This window comes from Cuculus canorus, chromosome 2 (assembly GCF_017976375.1).
Source record: "Cuculus canorus isolate bCucCan1 chromosome 2, bCucCan1.pri, whole genome shotgun sequence".
Taxonomy (NCBI): Eukaryota; Metazoa; Chordata; class Aves; order Cuculiformes; family Cuculidae; genus Cuculus; species Cuculus canorus.
Genome location: NC_071402.1, coordinates 133,475,944 through 133,492,417, shown reverse-complemented (window position 1 = coordinate 133,492,417; position 16,474 = coordinate 133,475,944). Strand labels below are relative to the sequence as shown.

The window sequence follows — 16,474 nt, the reverse complement described above, 5'->3', positions numbered from 1 at the left end:
AGATTAAAGCCTAGATTTCCCAAGACATAAAACAGAGAGAATTTCACCTTCTGTTAAAAAAAATAAACAAAAAAATTAAAAAGAAAAGTAAATCTAAATAATAATGCATTTTACTGGCAACTAGTCAGCTGGGAACACGCTGATTATCAGATATAATCATTGATTGATTAGCCCTGACTTTTCAAATGCCAGTAGATCAATTGCCATGATCTGCCAAGCCCGTAGAAATCCATTTGAAAGCATCAATGTATTTTATTCTTTTAATACAGATTTATTCTTTTTCATATTAAGAAAATACTTTGGAATACCACGTTGACTGGAATGGATTTTCCATTTGTAGTGTTGCTTGAATGCAAAATACCTGAGTTCTGACTCTGAAGTACTAGCAGCACAGCCAATGCCAGCGTCTTGGCAGATCACAATGATATCAACACCCTCAGAAAGGATACCCAGCCCTGTTTGCCAGTTACACTTCAAGAATACGTTTCCTTCACAAACATGTTTACATTTAAAAACATGTAAAAACGCTAAAAAAATCAATCCCATAATATTTCTGTTGCTATTTTCAGCAATTTGCTTAAAATCTGTTTATGTCTCTGTACCAAAAAAGGTGGCTTTCATTATTCCTTTTTCCCCCTTTCAATAAGTACCATGTCTGCCTCTGGTCACAAACAATTTAATTTGACAATGCCATGACGAAACCTCATGATTTCTTTAGTTCATATTTTATGAGATGAAATCCTACACTCTTCCAGTCCGTCTTCGCTCTGTCAGTCATACTCATATATGCATGTACCTCATCAGAAAAATGCATCCAAAACTGTGCATCATTGCTAAGGTCACTCTCCCAGTTTCCATCTAAGCGCTGAATTCAGTGAACCCAGATACCTTGCTTTAGGGATGGTGATGGTAACTGTACCAATCATAAAGTAAATTTGACTTTCTTCCTCTAGCCAAGATATCAAAGGACGTTTTACATCATGTACAATTATACCCAGCAGCAGTCTTCAGCACTGCTGCTAGTCTTTCCTACACCACTCTTCCCCAAATGAGATTTAAATTACCTGGGACAGAGCCCAAAAAGTCCAAAGGATGTCCTCTGGCTTGCAAAGCCCTAGGAGAAACCTAGGCAGACTGTTGGGAGTACAAATGTAGTTGCTGTTCGCTGGTTAACACCAGCGTGCCTTCCTCCTTTCCTCAAGGCCAAAGCAGCAGCAGGAAAACTCTGTCCTAGTTCCCCTTTTACTTTTCCTCACCTTCTAGCAGAAGCTTGGAAAACACAAGAAAATGAACGGCATAGAAGAAAGTGGAGAGAAAGAGTGGCATCAGTAGATAACCAGGCTACAAGAGGAATCCATCCATACAGGTGGTTGCTAGGATAAGAACAACTCATTCTCTCATCCACATCCCTACATGAAACAGTATGGGATACTTTGGAAAAAAATAGAAAATTAATGAATGCAATTGATTCTCAATTGACTAAACTGTCTCAACTAAACTCATGTTCACAGACAAAATACAGTAATCATTCGTGGTTCTTTGGCCCCTTAACAGAAACAGCAAGTGTGATTTAAACAGTAAAACCCACTCAAACATATTTTCTGTTACAGAAAAAAAAGTATCTCAAAGGCCTACAGAATACTTCACCAAACTCAGTGCAAACATTCAAGATAGTAATTTTGATTTCAGGTTTTAGAGTACTTCATTTGCAAACACTGAAGGAACAGGGCTAGAAAAACAAATACACTGTTATTTTTCTCCAGGCCACACCCTGCTTTAACTTCAGGGCATAACTTTTAACTTCTGTCACTGCACTTCTACATAGCTGAAAGCCATATTCTTGAAAACCATACACTAAACCCAAATCACTAACAAAACAAGATGAGGTCTCACCATGTAAAGATGACTGCAAGTCATTCATGTTTTGGTCTAACAGCTGTGAGGGTAAGTAGCCTGATGATGCTGGTGTCACAGATGATGAAGTGTTCTCCACATCTCCAGCTGAGGAGTTCATGGTGAGATCAGCAAGCGCATCCTGCCCAAAAACAGCTGTCCACTCTTTGCTGAATTCCCCTTCGTCCAGAGAGGAAGCATTGAGGATCTCATTCAGTAAAACCATGTCATCCTTATCACTAGCTTCTGGCTCCAAGGACCTCACAAACTGATCCTTTGCAGCTGTCTCAGAACAACAGTTAAGAGAAATATTTTTTTAATACAAAAGAAGGAACCTTTTAAAATATCCAATGTAGGTTTTGTATGTTAAGCGAGATAGAATATTTTTGAGTGAATATTTTTTGCTTTCTTTTTTAGACCCAATTCTCTTGGACAACTGGGCTCGTAGCTTATGCAACAAATAATTCCTTGATTGTTTTACATAACCTCATGCTGTTAAGATTAATTTCTTATTAAAAACAATAGTACAAGTATACTTAAAAATCTATTAAACACCACACCAAAATCATTACACAGTCTGATATTTAAAACACAGAAGAAGATTACTTCCATGCTGTTTGTATTGTATGTTTCATTATATGCTTCAAAACAGTCAAAACTAATAAAGCTGTCAAAACCAATGAGGTTGGTATAAATTAAAAATAAATAAGAGTTAAGGATTATTCTAGAATTTTGTGAGAACATACTTAAGATCATCTTTATGACCACCTGACCAATGCTTGAATTTTTGGCATATTTCTGCATGAGAACAAGTGACTCTACACAGAGTAAGATTTCTACACTGTTCAATGCTGCAGTAACTTTTTCCCCTCCTCCCTTAGGCTGTTAAGAAATAACCCGGGTCACTTCACTTGATTCCCCTTCCTAATTTTTCTTGCACCAGGACTGCAGCTGAAGAAGCTCTTAGATCACTTGAGCTATTACTCCTTAAAATTTATTTTTTCCTATTTTAGTTCAATAGTTCTATAAAATACATGAAGCTTGCAACCAGGATCATAATCCCTTTTTCAAGCTTATAAAATATTTGTAAAGTGAAAGAACTATCAAAGAACCCTAAGTGTTATTTTACTTGGTAACATTTAGAGCACCACTGGGGGAGTACACAGATGACAAAACCGGTGGTTAACAACTTTGATAATGTTATGTTACTGAAACCCAGATCAGTTTATCTTAATTATGCTTGTTTCAAACTTGTGGTAAGTTTGAAGACGCAACAGCAGCAACTTGGGCTGAGCTTTCAAAGTTGCACACAACTTGCAACAATGTTTTTAACCTTTTTGGTCTGGGATGAAAATTTGATAGTACCAAAATGGTTGCAACAGGCTATTTTATTTAAATGCAACAGCCTACTCCAAAGTTTCCCTTTTAATATCTGTAATAATTTATAAGGAAATAGCTGAAGTTGAGTCAGAAGAGAAAAGCACAAAAATGTGTTTTAAAACACGCTGATGAGTCAGCATACACAGCAACATACTGAGAAACAAATAAACCAACACGTAATCTAAGGATTTTATTCATTACAGAAGTCAGCTATGAGATTCAGCTTCTTTCTAATTCACATTTTTAGATACCTCTATACTCCTTGACAGGGCCCAAAAATTAGAAACAGAAACATTACAAACACATCAGTTCTCCTGATGTTCCCCAGACGACAACTAAAATAGCATAGAAGGAAATTTGTTCTCATGAACTTTCAGGCTGCTTTCTCATCTTCAGAAAAACAGCCAAGAATGTTAGCATTCTCCAAGCACCTACAATTCCCCCTAGCCATTCAGCAGGTGAGGCAGAGGGGTAAATCCTTCTGTTTGGGAAACACACCTTCTATTTCAAAAGCACTTAAGAACTCTGCTCTCTACAGGGCTTCACCATCTCAAAGCTGCTTTCAGGAGGTCTCTTTGTGAATCTGGAAGTCTTGCAGGGGGATATGCAAAGGAAGCATCATTAGTAACAGACCTGCTAAGAAATACTGTGAAGACTCTACCTAACTAGAAATGACATTTACTACAATGGAACAAAAGCTTTGCAGCAACACAGCTCAGAGCAAAGCTCTGCTTCACCTGGGTATCCCATTGCAGGAGTCCCAGTTTTACCGGAGGAGAAAGTACAACATATTGCTTTACATTTGAAGAGCAGTTAGATCTTGCCGTAGTGTGTGTGACCACTAGAAATCAGAGGAGTAACAGGTCTCATCTCAGCAGTCTTCCTGGTCTTCCTGTGGGTGCAATGCACCCTGAGCAGGGGAGGATAGGGTGGTGCTTTGTGCTCTGGCTGTCTCGAGTAAGCAGTGCAAGTTCTACTTGTTTGCAATAAGGTTATCTTGAAATCAATCTTGCTTATTGAGATACTACTCATGTGGTATCTCTACTAGATTACTAGATTGATATGGACTTTCTCACCTAACCCATAATTCTTCTATTACTTCTTTTCCTGTTTCTGTTTCCACTGTCCATTTTCACAGTTAAAATATATTTTTTGTCTGCATACACTGCCTCTAACTTTATAAAGGTTTATAACAAAACCCCAAAACTCCCAATAAAGCACTGAAAACACAATGTCATTACAGTATGTTTTGTAGTTGTTTGAACAAGATTCTAGCATTGCTCATATTCCTTTGCAAAGATGCCTTGTTTTGCTGGTATTTAAAAGCATCAAATGGAAAGAGAAACTAAAAATATGCATGATCAGAAACACAGGATAAAGACTTCCTTCTGAAACACTCATGAAAGTGTCCCTCTAACAATACTGCTGCACTTACTGTTACAATATTCATTAGCCTAAAGCCAGCTAGTATGTAAAATGGCTGATATCATAACATTAACATAGCCATCCTTATCTGATGTAGTCACCCCACAACTGCTTTTGTAATGACTTAACTTTGACTAAAGAAAATAGACTTTTAACTTGCTTAGCTAAACTTGTATGATTGCATATATTATATGTACCTCCACTAAGAAGGTCCAACAAAGAACGGAATGAGTAAGGGGGAAACCAGAGGAAAAAAGGCCACTGTCAGACATGCACTCATCCTTTTTATTAATCACAGAAAAGAAGCCATCACTACCTTAACCATCCACAGATTAGGGCTGCTTCTGCACAGGCGGTTGAGGAACTTTGCCTCTTTCTGCCTTTATGGGTGATTCCCTACATGGGTAATCTCCCCACAGTGCAAGAGACTGCCCGTGCAAATCCAAAGTTGATGGGTTTGCAAATACCTTCTTCCTTATCAACCATGAAGAGAGCGCTTTAAATATGCCAAATGACACTCTCAGTCTGACGGACTAAACCGCATAAAGGGATTTTTTTTAATTTGCTTTACTTTACTTAGTGTCTCCGGCATGTATATGAAGTTGAGTTTCCTTTAACATCGTTTAAATACTGCAGCTGAATAATTTCATTCAACCTTTCATATTATGAAACCAATTAAGATCTACAATTAAAACTGTACTTGGTGCTTGTAATTGAAAAACAGATAAAATGGGCATGCATAAATGGTTCGTACCATTTTCTTCAGGTTGCAGGTCTAATAAGTCATCTATGGCACCTGGGAGCAAGAAAAAAGAAAAAAAAAGAAGAAAGAAAAGCAACAAAGGAAGGTCGGTCTGCAGTACACTGACAATCAGTATGTACACATCTAAAGGCAGTTTTCTTAAGTCTCTTCACCTGAGTTCTGCTTGTGGTTACAATTTCCTCGTAAGGTGGATATGACATCCTTGCCATCGTCAGCTGTAATTAAGACCCAAAAACAAGTTAAATTGCACTTGGCACAAGACCATGCTTATAAGGAATGTTACTTTAACATCAACATGCAATGGTTGTTGCTATTCACATTTAAAATGATCCTGGTCACTAAGGATGAAAGACCCAAGATATAACCATTTCTAAAAGTGAGGCAAATTTCTGAATAATAACCTGGAAGGATCTTCCTTTGAATCACCACTGCCACAACAGTGCATCGCCAGGCTCAGTGCACCCAGTTGAAGCCACTGCAAGAATCAGACAAGTCTCTGCTGTCCTCCAGAAGGTGACACACTTCTTTTAGAAGCTTTTACTTACACAGGCCAGGAGAGAGCACAAAAGTGGCCAGGACCTCATCACTCTCTAAATCACCTCTTGATAGTATATTCTTCCTCATGACACCAACTCTGGGAGTGGGGAAAATGAATTTTCCCTTGAAGTGCCTAAGTCAGGATATAAGTAATAGCACCTCTTCTCCTGCAGAAAAATAAATGGGCCAAGACCAATAGGTGGTATAGGCTATATGTATAAGCTGAGGATTATAGGCTATCAGAGGCAAGAAACACTGCAACGCCTCAACTGTAACTACCTTAAGTTCTGAGAAAGTTTCTTAGATTAGATATAGAATCAAACCAATCATTTAGATTCCATCTATCAGTCACACGAAAGATACCTCCCCCTCAGGTGATTAATCTCATTTAAGATACATAGCAAAACAGGAGGGATGAGTTACCTACTGAACACACCTTTCTCTCCCAACTCACTGTTGAGGATATCTAGCTTCTAGCAACTACATCTGTAGCTATAAAGGCAAATCACAGAATCACAGAATCACAAGGTTGGAAAGGACCCATTGGATCATCGAGTCCAACCATTCCTAACACTCCCTAAGCCATGTCCCTAAGCACTTCATCCACCCGTTCCTTAAACACCTCCAGGGAAGGCGACTCGACCACCTCCCTGGGCAGCCTGTTCCAGTACCCAATGACTCTTACTGTGAAGAATTTTTTTCTGATATCCAACCTGAACCTCCCCTGACGGAGCTTCAGGCCATTCCCTCTAGTCCTGTCCCCTGTCACTCGGGAGAAGAGGCCAGCTCCCTCCTCTCCACAACCTCCAATGATGGGGTTGGTCACAGTATTGCCAGAACTGGAAGGCAGAGCTGCTGGAAGCCTCAAACGTGAGGCTGGAAATAGAAATAAAATTCTATCTATGGGAATTAAAATTGAATGTCAAACCCTTTCAAGAAAAACTTCAAGGTGTGTTCAGAATGAAATGGAACAGATCAGACTGTTTGAATCCTATTATTTTAACAAAGCTTTGCTAGGACAGTGACAGAAATGTGCTACTAGCTCTACAATCAGCTAGACCCGTGATGACATCTGATTACACTCTATATGGATATAGATAGGTGGGGCACAAACACAGAGGGATAAATATACATGATGCTTCCACAAAAGGACAATGTACAAGGCTACGGGGACTGATGGTGGGCAAGGGGAGAAATCAAAAGAGAAGTTTATGAAAGGCGGGATAGGGATGGCTGCAACTCTGTAATGAAAAAAGTACAACTGCTGTTGAAAGCATGCTTTAGTTCAGTGGGAAACACGATGAATGAGTTCAATCTTAAAAACATCTATTGTATATTCAGGGAAAATGCAGAGCAAATGATAAAAAATTGGAAGTTATTAAGTAGAAGTAGTTGACGAGGAAAACTAAGAAGAAACAGAGCTCCATCACTAGTAGCACTACATCTGTACTACTTTAGTATGTACAGCGTACTTCCAAGAAAAAAAAAAAACACAGTCTTAGCAATGGCACAGACACACTAGTGTATGGAGATGGAAAAATTTAGCAGAGTAGGCAGAAGTGTTCCAAAATACTTCAGTTCCTTTTAGGGACAATGGAGAAAGAGACAGAACAAGGTATTGATATTATAGATGATGGTGAAATACTTTACAGCCCATAAATAACTGAGATTCTAGAAAACATCTGCTAAGAAAATATAAGTCAGATTTTGTATCCAAGAATATTAAAATACCTCATCAAAGAGAGATCTGATCTAATTAATTGCAAAATGACTGAAATGTCAAAACACTGGAAAAATCCTAATATTACATCATTATTACAAAAAATGCTCAAACAACAATAATAATTAACAGGGCGATTCAAGTAATTCTAGGTAACTATCGGCTAGTAGCTCACCATTACTGCTAGACAAAATGTTAACTGAATTCCATTCAGTATGGGATTGAGCAAAAGAATATGAGCATGATAAATGCTCCTACAAGAAAAGGTGTTTTTATGGAAAGCAGACCTCATTTAAAAAAAAACCCCTAACTAATTTAATTCTTTGATAAAACTACGAGCTATCTTTGGTAAAAATACTTGTTTAGAGACAACCTGACTTTGCACTACATAGCCTTCCAACTAAAAAGTTAGCACTGCATAATATCGATAATGAACATATTGAATGAATTAGGGACATGACAACCAACACATGTCAAAAAACAGTTGTTAGGAGAAGTAATTGCAAAGTAAAAGTGTTCATAGTTTAGGTCTGCAAAGTAAAAGTGCTACAACCATCACTATTCAATGGCTTTAGCAGTCATCTGGAAGTAAACATAATATCACTGCTGAAAAAAAAAGTGTGCAAACAACTAACAGAGGTGGTCATTCAAACCAGTAATTCACTTTCTGTAGTCAGAGCTGTGAGATTTTAATATCACTAAGTTGTAAATTATATCTCTAGGAGTAAAGAATAAGTCAAGTTGCAAAAAGGAAGAATGAGTCCTGGGAAGCTGTGGCCAAAAGGAACAGAGTGTTGACAAACAACAAATTTAAATATGAACATTTAACTTGATGTTGCAAAAAATGAGGTAGTGGTTTTGCATACAGAAACGGGAATGTGATTTTACCTTCTAGGAACATGACAAGAAAGACAAACATCAGAAATGTCTTGTTCAGCTATACATTTCACATTTTAAGAGGGACACTGTAAAGCGGAATGGAAACAAAAAAATAAAAAAGGGTAGAGAAGATGTCTTCAAGACATCACTATGGCTAGCCTATCGAAACACAGATTGGAGAGAAGTCTTGATTTTGATGTAGTACCTTTTAAGTATCTTCATGGAGGATAAAATACCACATACTGGAATGATTCTCCATTAATTTAGTAGAAAAATATATATTATAAGCCATGTCATTATTTAAGCATGTAGGGTGTCTGGAGGTCATCTTGCCTAAGTCCCTTGTCAGAGTAGAGCTATGAAGTTAGATGAGGTTCCACAGGGATGTGTCCTGTCAAGTCCTGAAGATGCCACAGCCCTTCCAGGCACTTTTTTCAGCACTTCACAACCCTCGCTGTAAACACTTTTTTTCCTACTATGTAATTTGAATTTCCTTTCCTGTCACTTGTGTCCATTGCCTCCCACGCTTTCACTGTGCACCTCCAATTAGAGCCTGGCTGCGTCACTGGGTATTAACGACCCACCAGGCCAGTAGCAGTGGGTGAAAATGACGTTGCTTAGCTTTTGGGCATAAGTTCCTCTGAATACATCAAGTTTTTAACAGAGTACATATATGCATATTACTGTAATAAACTAGTGAGCTAAGTGGCATACTTTCTTGTCTCAACACCTACTAATCTGTATATCCTTGGCTTGAAGACATGACCAATGTTAGAATTACTCTTTAGAAGACAAGCTATTTGATGTATCTGAGTAACTGAATGAAATGCAGTGGCACATAATACATAAGAGAGTAGGTTTAACAGATTTTCCTGGCCTGAAGTTTTATGCATTTGTAGGGATTTGCTGGGTGAAGCTGAACATACAGGAAACAAACAAAAATGAAAAAAAACATGTATTTGAGTACTTAGGAAGTTGTAATAACATGAAATAAAATACCTGAATAGTTTGATTCCTTGGTATGGCCATCCTCATCTAATGAAATCAACCTTAATTTGAAAGAATAAGAAAAAAATGGAGAAAATAATTCTAAGGCTATAAAATAATGTTATATTTTTGGCCACATCATTACAGAATCACATCAATAACAAATAAAAAGTAATTCAGATGGATTCTTGCATTGGATATATATGCTGGTCCTTTGTTAGCTTTTACTGTTTCACTGGCAGAAGTCTGTAGATAACGAAGATTAGACTGAAGACCAACTATGAAAACCTATCGCCCCTCCGTTATTAATCAGAAAAAATGTCTGTAATGAAAGATAGAGTGTATTCTGCTTTTCCAGTTTTCGTCTTTGATAACTATTATGAAGGAGGTACAACTGTTCAAAATATACCCAACCAAAAAAAAAAAAAAAGCTGTGATTTACATTTAGTTCTTACACAAAAGTAACCTCTTCGGTGAGGAATATATATATTCAAACTGGTATTATTTTGTTTAAAGCCATTCAACCAGCAGGGAATAAGGCAGACACAAGACTGATGTGGTGGTGAAGAGGACTGTGTAGGCACATTCCTCTTGACCTCTAGTGATAGGACAGGAGGAACCACCTCCCCTGCTCTTGAGGATTGGCTTGTGGGGAGCAGACGAAAATTAGATTCAAGCCAAATTCTAGCACAATGAATGTTTACTGTGAATGCAAAGTTCATGAGGCTTTAAAAAGCTTTGTTTTGTGTAATTCTTCTAGAATCTTAGATGTTTGTTCATGGTTTGGTTTAGACAGCAAAATAGTGATGTATTTTTCACTCCCTCAGTGTTATAACAGAAAAAGATAATTCATAAATAAAAACAAGTAAAACCACAACATAGCTCTGATGCATGTGCTGGTAGATGCCAATGCAAACATCTTGCATAAATCATGCATTCATTTTAGAATTTTATAATCAACATTTAGAAAAATAATTGTTTGTGAAATTCTTTATTATAGTCACACAAGATGCAGCAGATTCAAGGACCTGTTGCGGAGACAACCACCTGCCAAATGGGACCTGGCCAAGTCCTTTCTAATCTCAAGAGCACCAAATCTGACCAATTTGTAAACTGGTTTGGGTCAGTGGTTCTGAATCTAAACACGCAAAACAACTGGAAAATTGAACTCTTTAAAAATCTATTACTATAAATCGCCAAGCAAACTCCACTAATTATCAGTCAAGCTGTTCTCTGCTTTTTGACAACTGATCCTTTGCTGGGTGCTTCATTTAACCAGGGACAGTCAAAACAACAGGTGGCAGCAGGATTATATCAACGCTGCATCTCCTCGCAACTGAATCCTGATGGTCCCCATAGGGCAGGGATCACATCTCATTCTCCTGTTCTCCTCTCCCCATAGCAGCCCATTCATAAGTCTCTCTCACCTCAGAGCTACAGGTAACCCAAACCTTGATAGCATCAGCTCACTTAGATGTACGTTTTACTAAGTACCTACTGCTTCATTGGATTACTAACTGATGTTGTATACATTACAAAAACTAATCGCTGCTCAAAGCAATCAGGAATCCATATCCTATTTGCAGGTGAAAGGAGATGCTGCTGAAGGGAGAAATACAATGCTCGTATATCTTCACCCATGTGGAGTTGTTTACCATTTCTTTTACTAAAGAAAAAATGAAGTAAAAGCTGAAAAATAAAGAGAGGGCTAGGAAAGATGAGAAACATATAAAGGTTTAATGGGTCTATGCAGAGCTCTTAATTTCACCATAAAGCTTATCGCTTTTCATGGACACATTACAACATTTCAGGAATTCCTGTATTAAGCTTACTATTAGTGTTATCAGATTAGCTCTATCTATATTTCCATTTACAAATGTTAGCTGATTTTAGCAACCAGATTATAGACAAAAATACATATTATTTTAATATACAGGCCATGTGACTTACTGACTCTGCTGATCTTGTACTGATTTGGTGCTCTCAGTCTGCAGGTCCTCCTTTTCTGCTTTTTCTGTCAGCTTATTCACAGGATCTTGTAAGCTCTAGATCATAACCATAACATAAACAAAGAGAAAAAAAAAATAGTATCAGGGAAGCAAAAGCGTGTCATTTAAGGCAAAACCAGACTACAGAATATACATAAATCAAGGAAGAATGGTTTTGAGCTGTATCAAAATTATATCTGACTCAAACAAGCAAAATAAAAATGCTAGAAGATACTCATCCAAACTGAGTCACATGAACGCACTTTATACAAGAAGGCGACTTGTGGCTACTTCTAAACTCACGTTCTGTTTCCAATATCTCTAAGTAAAACCATCTATTTAATGCGCAAAGCAGGCACTAAAAGCATGTTTCATTGCCATTTGAGGGTTTTCCCCTTTTCTACTCCTTTTTTGCGTTTTCTTTTTTTAAATAAGAAAAAAAATCTGGTTGTTCCTCACGTACTGTCTCTTTACATTTGTAATTCAAGTTTATTTGTGTCTCTCTGATAGTCACAGAAGTACCTCTCACCTAACTTCTCACCCACCCCTGAGAAAACTGAGGCTAAAACCAATAAGCCACCTTTCATGCTAAACTTCACACACACAAATATGTAGTGGTTCTGCATCTGGAGTTCTAACAAAATGTTAGTATGTTTCATCAGAATACTAAAACAAAGAAAAAAACATGGCCACTAAGTCCATCTTACCTATTGAATAAAAGCTAAGAGTCCTCAGCCCGCCTGTTACAAGAAAAGCTTTCCCAGGCATGTCACAGGTCTTGTTTGCACTGCTATGTAACCAGGACAGATGAGTCCCCAGAAAGGGCATTCCAGTTTCTCCTTGGCTCAGAACTTGACTGTGCAAAGAAATGTATACTTAAGTGTTTTAGAAACCAAACTGGATCACCTATGACCAACTATGCTCACACGGACTGGAAAAGGGGAAACATAACCCCCGTTTTTTTAAAAAAGGAAAAAACGAAAGACCTGGGAAACTATAGGCCGTTCAGTCTCACCTCGGGCAACATCACGAGGTAGATCCTCCTAGAAACTATGCTAGGGCACATGGGAAATAAGGAGGTGATTAATGACAGCCAACCCGGCTTCACTAAGAGCAGATAATGCCTGACAAATTTGGTGGTCTTCTTTGATGTGGTTACAGCACTGGTGGATAAAGATAGAGCAATTGATGTCATCTACCTGGACTGGGGCAAAGCATTTGATACTAACCCTCATGACATCCTTGTCTCTAAATTGGAGACACAGATTTGACAGACGGACTACTTGGTGGATAAGGAATGGGCTCGATGGTCACACTCAAAGTGTTGCAGTCAGTGGCTCAATGTCCAAGTGGAGATCAGTAAAACATGACGTACTTCAGGGGTTAGTATTGGGACCAGCACTAACATCTTTGTTGGCATCGTGGACAATGGGATTGAGTACACTCTCAGCAACCTTCCTGATGACACCAAGTTGTGTGGTATAGCTGATGTGCTGGAGGAAAGGGATATCCATCCAGAGGGCCGGAGCACCTCCCATACGAGAACAGGCTGAGAGAGTTTGCGTTGTTCAGGCTGGAGAAGGCTCTGGGGAGATCTTATACCAGCTTCCAGTACTTAAACGAGGCCTACAAGAAAGCTGGAGTGGGACTTCTGACAAGGGTGTGTAGTGATAGAACAAGGGGTAATGGCATTAAACTGAAAGAGGGGAGATTTAGATTAGATATAAGGAAGAAACTCTTCACTATGAGGGTGGTGAGGCACTGGAACAGGTTGTCAAGAGAAGTTATGGATGCCCTGTCCCTGGAGATGTTTGAAGACACACTGGATAGGGCTGTGAACAACCTGGTCTAGTGGAAGGTGTTCCTGCCCATATCAGGGGTGCTGGAACTGAATGATCTTTAAGGTCGCTGCCGAGTACTGACTAGAGAGCCCTTTTTGTGCCATCAAAATTTATGGGAATTATTCCATTAACTCCAAGAAGATCTGGATTAGAGTTCAAAAATGTAAGAAAATGTAGTGCAGAGAAAGGCAGCAGAACTTTGCATTATGGGGGCAGTGCTGCTTCAGGAAGTGATGATGCAACAGTCATGGTGCTCTGCCTGCCACTAAGTATCGCAGCACAGAGCCTGCCCCAAGAAGGATGTAATGGTTTTGAACAACAATCAGAACTATTGTAACCACTGCCTAATTATACAAGTTAAAGAAAATTATCAGAAGTAAATTCTTCTGCATCTTCACCAAGAAAAATAGAGAGAAATCACCATCCTTCTTTAAGGAACTATATTTTACGATGCTTCCTTCGTGAGTGTTTCGGGAAATCCATATTTAAAGGTCTGCGATTGAACCACGGAAACAGCATATAAAAATGGTGTTCACAAGTACATTAGGAAGGAAACTGCATGATAATAATGGCAGTTACTATTTCCTGTTTTAGAAAAATAAACATAGCTCTGAAATATAGCTTCAGTTTCAACAGAGATTATGACAACTGTTAAAAATCAGCAGCTGTATTTTAATGCAATATTTCAGTATAACAATTTAATTCAGACAGTATTTCCTCAAAATCAGATGGCAAATAATGAAATTATTTTCCTCTCCCTTGCCTCCTTCTACTCCACATCTGGATATGCACTACAAACTGAGATACCTTTTTAAAAAAGATTAAGAAGAGCTATAGGATGAGTATGAAATACAACTGAGTGCTAAAAATCCACTGTCAACTGTTCGCTAAACGTGAACCCAAGGTACTGTGACCACTACTGTTAGCATCTGTACAAATCAAACTATGATATTCTCTCGTTTGTTTCTGGTTACATAAGAAGAAAGGAAGGAATCCTATCATCTAGGAAGTGTAGTGATTAAACAAGGCTATAAAGACACAGATGGACTTCAGATTAAAGCAAACGTACTTGAGTTGGGTGTATGGAGCATCCCTGACTTTGCAGGCTCAGAGCAAACAAATGTGGAACTTCACAGCACTCTTCTGCGTGCTCAGGTGGAATCACACAGATTTCATTGTGAGCTACACCAGTATGTGGCCTAAGGCAGGATCCTTGCATGTTTAGAAAGCTGTCTTCCTAGCTTAGTTATTCCTCTTTTACTATAAAAATCAGGACAAGACCGTACACACTAGCAGAACAAATTCCCAGTCATTCACTGCCTATCTTGCCTGTCTTTACAACCAAAGATCACCCAGTGATAACTTGCTTGCTTTCAATACTCATACCAAACACTCAAACCAACAAAGGGTTTCTCTGGTGCAGTTAACTTTGCTTCCAGCTCAGGCACCATTCTGAGGCTGACTGCTACTCACTCACAAAATTCTTTCACTTGCATCTGGGCTGCTTTCAAGTCAAGCCAAGATCATCTGGACTGCACACAAAACCTGTCCTGTGCAGTTAAATCACCAGAGTGTTGACAACACACTCAGCTCACCCACAGTTCCCCCCAAGTGCCTTGGACAACTAATGCACTTCCTCTTGACTGAGAAAGAATCAAAGCAACACAGCAAAGGGCAGGTCCAAGAGCCAGGGATACATCCCAGGACATTACAACACATATGGATAAGTGCAACACCACCAAGGAGACAAAAACTTGGGATATGTTTCATCTGGGGGGAGAGGTGAAAGGGGAGAGGAAAAGCAGGTAGTCTCAGAATTTCCTCATGGAGATTTATGAGAAAAAAGAAAAGCACCCTCCAAACTGCTAGAGATATAAAATTATCCACAATCCTGCCTACAAGTGAAGTCATGGCACAAGAAACAGAAACAAGAAAGGATACCTGTACAGAAGAGTCAGCAGAAGGCAACAGTGTCATAATACCTGTTTAGACATAGCTCTACAAATCATATAGGAGCACAGGCAAAGAGTGTTCCACTTTGCATGGGAATAAACAGATACACTGAGATTTACTCCTTTTGACTCCAGGGCTATTAATATTTCTAGGCTCATACAAACTCTTCAGGAAGTTTGGTATTATACCATTAAAGTGGAAACAAAGCACCTAAATATTCATTAAGTAACTAAGGCAAATAAATGGTGACAGAAATTAGAAGGAGGTATTATTCATGAGAAGTAACCCCCAAAATAAATTCAAATTCATTTAATATACAGTGATTTCAAGACAATGAAACCTTAAAGGCTTTACCAAACCAGCAGCCCATCATCTTTAATGATTCCTTTAGAGGAATGGATACAGGAAATGATACTTTTACATCATGATACATAGAGTTGTTAGCACATTAATAATCATCTTTCATCAAGCATAAAACTCGCAGTTAGGAAACACAGCTGCAATAGCACAGTTATACTACTCTCAGCATATACCCTGAAGCAAAGAAAACAAATGGGCTGCTTTTCATTAAGGAAGCTTGGCAAACATCTCTAAAGACAATGTTTTCTTTCCAGAAACAATCCCGAGAGGCGGTTAAGAGTCTCTTTCCTGAGGTAAACCTGGTACATGAATATATTCATACTACAAAATACAAATAGTAATTTTCCAGTACATAGCACCTTTTGATTTTTCAGTAAGGCCATCTACATCTAAGTCAAATATTAACAGCTTTTTAAAATTCTTGTTTTAAAGTAAAACACTAATGCTACATATGTGTATGCTTAGTTTAGTTCACTTATATGAGCTACATATGTGTATGCTTAGTTTAGTTCACTTATATGAGCAAAATTAAGCTGCTAGTATCGGGACTGGAATCATAAGAGACAAAAGTGATTTGCAAGGATCAAATTCAAAATTTTCTTTTAGAAAAGATACCCTTTAATATATGACAGGAAAAAACATTCTAAAAGTGTAATGCCTGAACAAACACAGAAATGGCACACTGAAATATTTCATGTACATTTTAAGCAATCCTATATTCTGATTGAATATTTTTAATGCATAAAGT

General features: G+C 38.3%; 1 protein-coding gene across 3 annotated transcripts in view; it reads right to left on the bottom strand.

Annotated features, from left to right (window-relative positions):
• ICA1 (islet cell autoantigen 1) overlaps positions 1-16,474 on the bottom strand; it is a 69,525-nt gene that overhangs the window by 5,204 nt on the left and 47,847 nt on the right. Inside the window, exons 10-14 of one of the 3 annotated variants that reach the window (XM_054059939.1) lie at positions 11,535-11,629; positions 9,597-9,646; positions 5,614-5,676; positions 5,453-5,494; positions 1,894-2,175 (exon numbers count right to left, since the gene is read on the bottom strand). In XM_054059939.1, the coding sequence (XP_053915914.1) occupies positions 1,894-2,175; positions 5,453-5,494; positions 5,614-5,676; positions 9,597-9,646; positions 11,535-11,629 (532 nt within the window). The remainder of the gene's footprint in view (positions 1-1,893; positions 2,176-5,452; positions 5,495-5,613; positions 5,677-9,596; positions 9,647-11,534; positions 11,630-16,474) is intronic. The other 2 variants (XM_054059940.1, XM_054059941.1) reach the window with 2 other exon arrangements.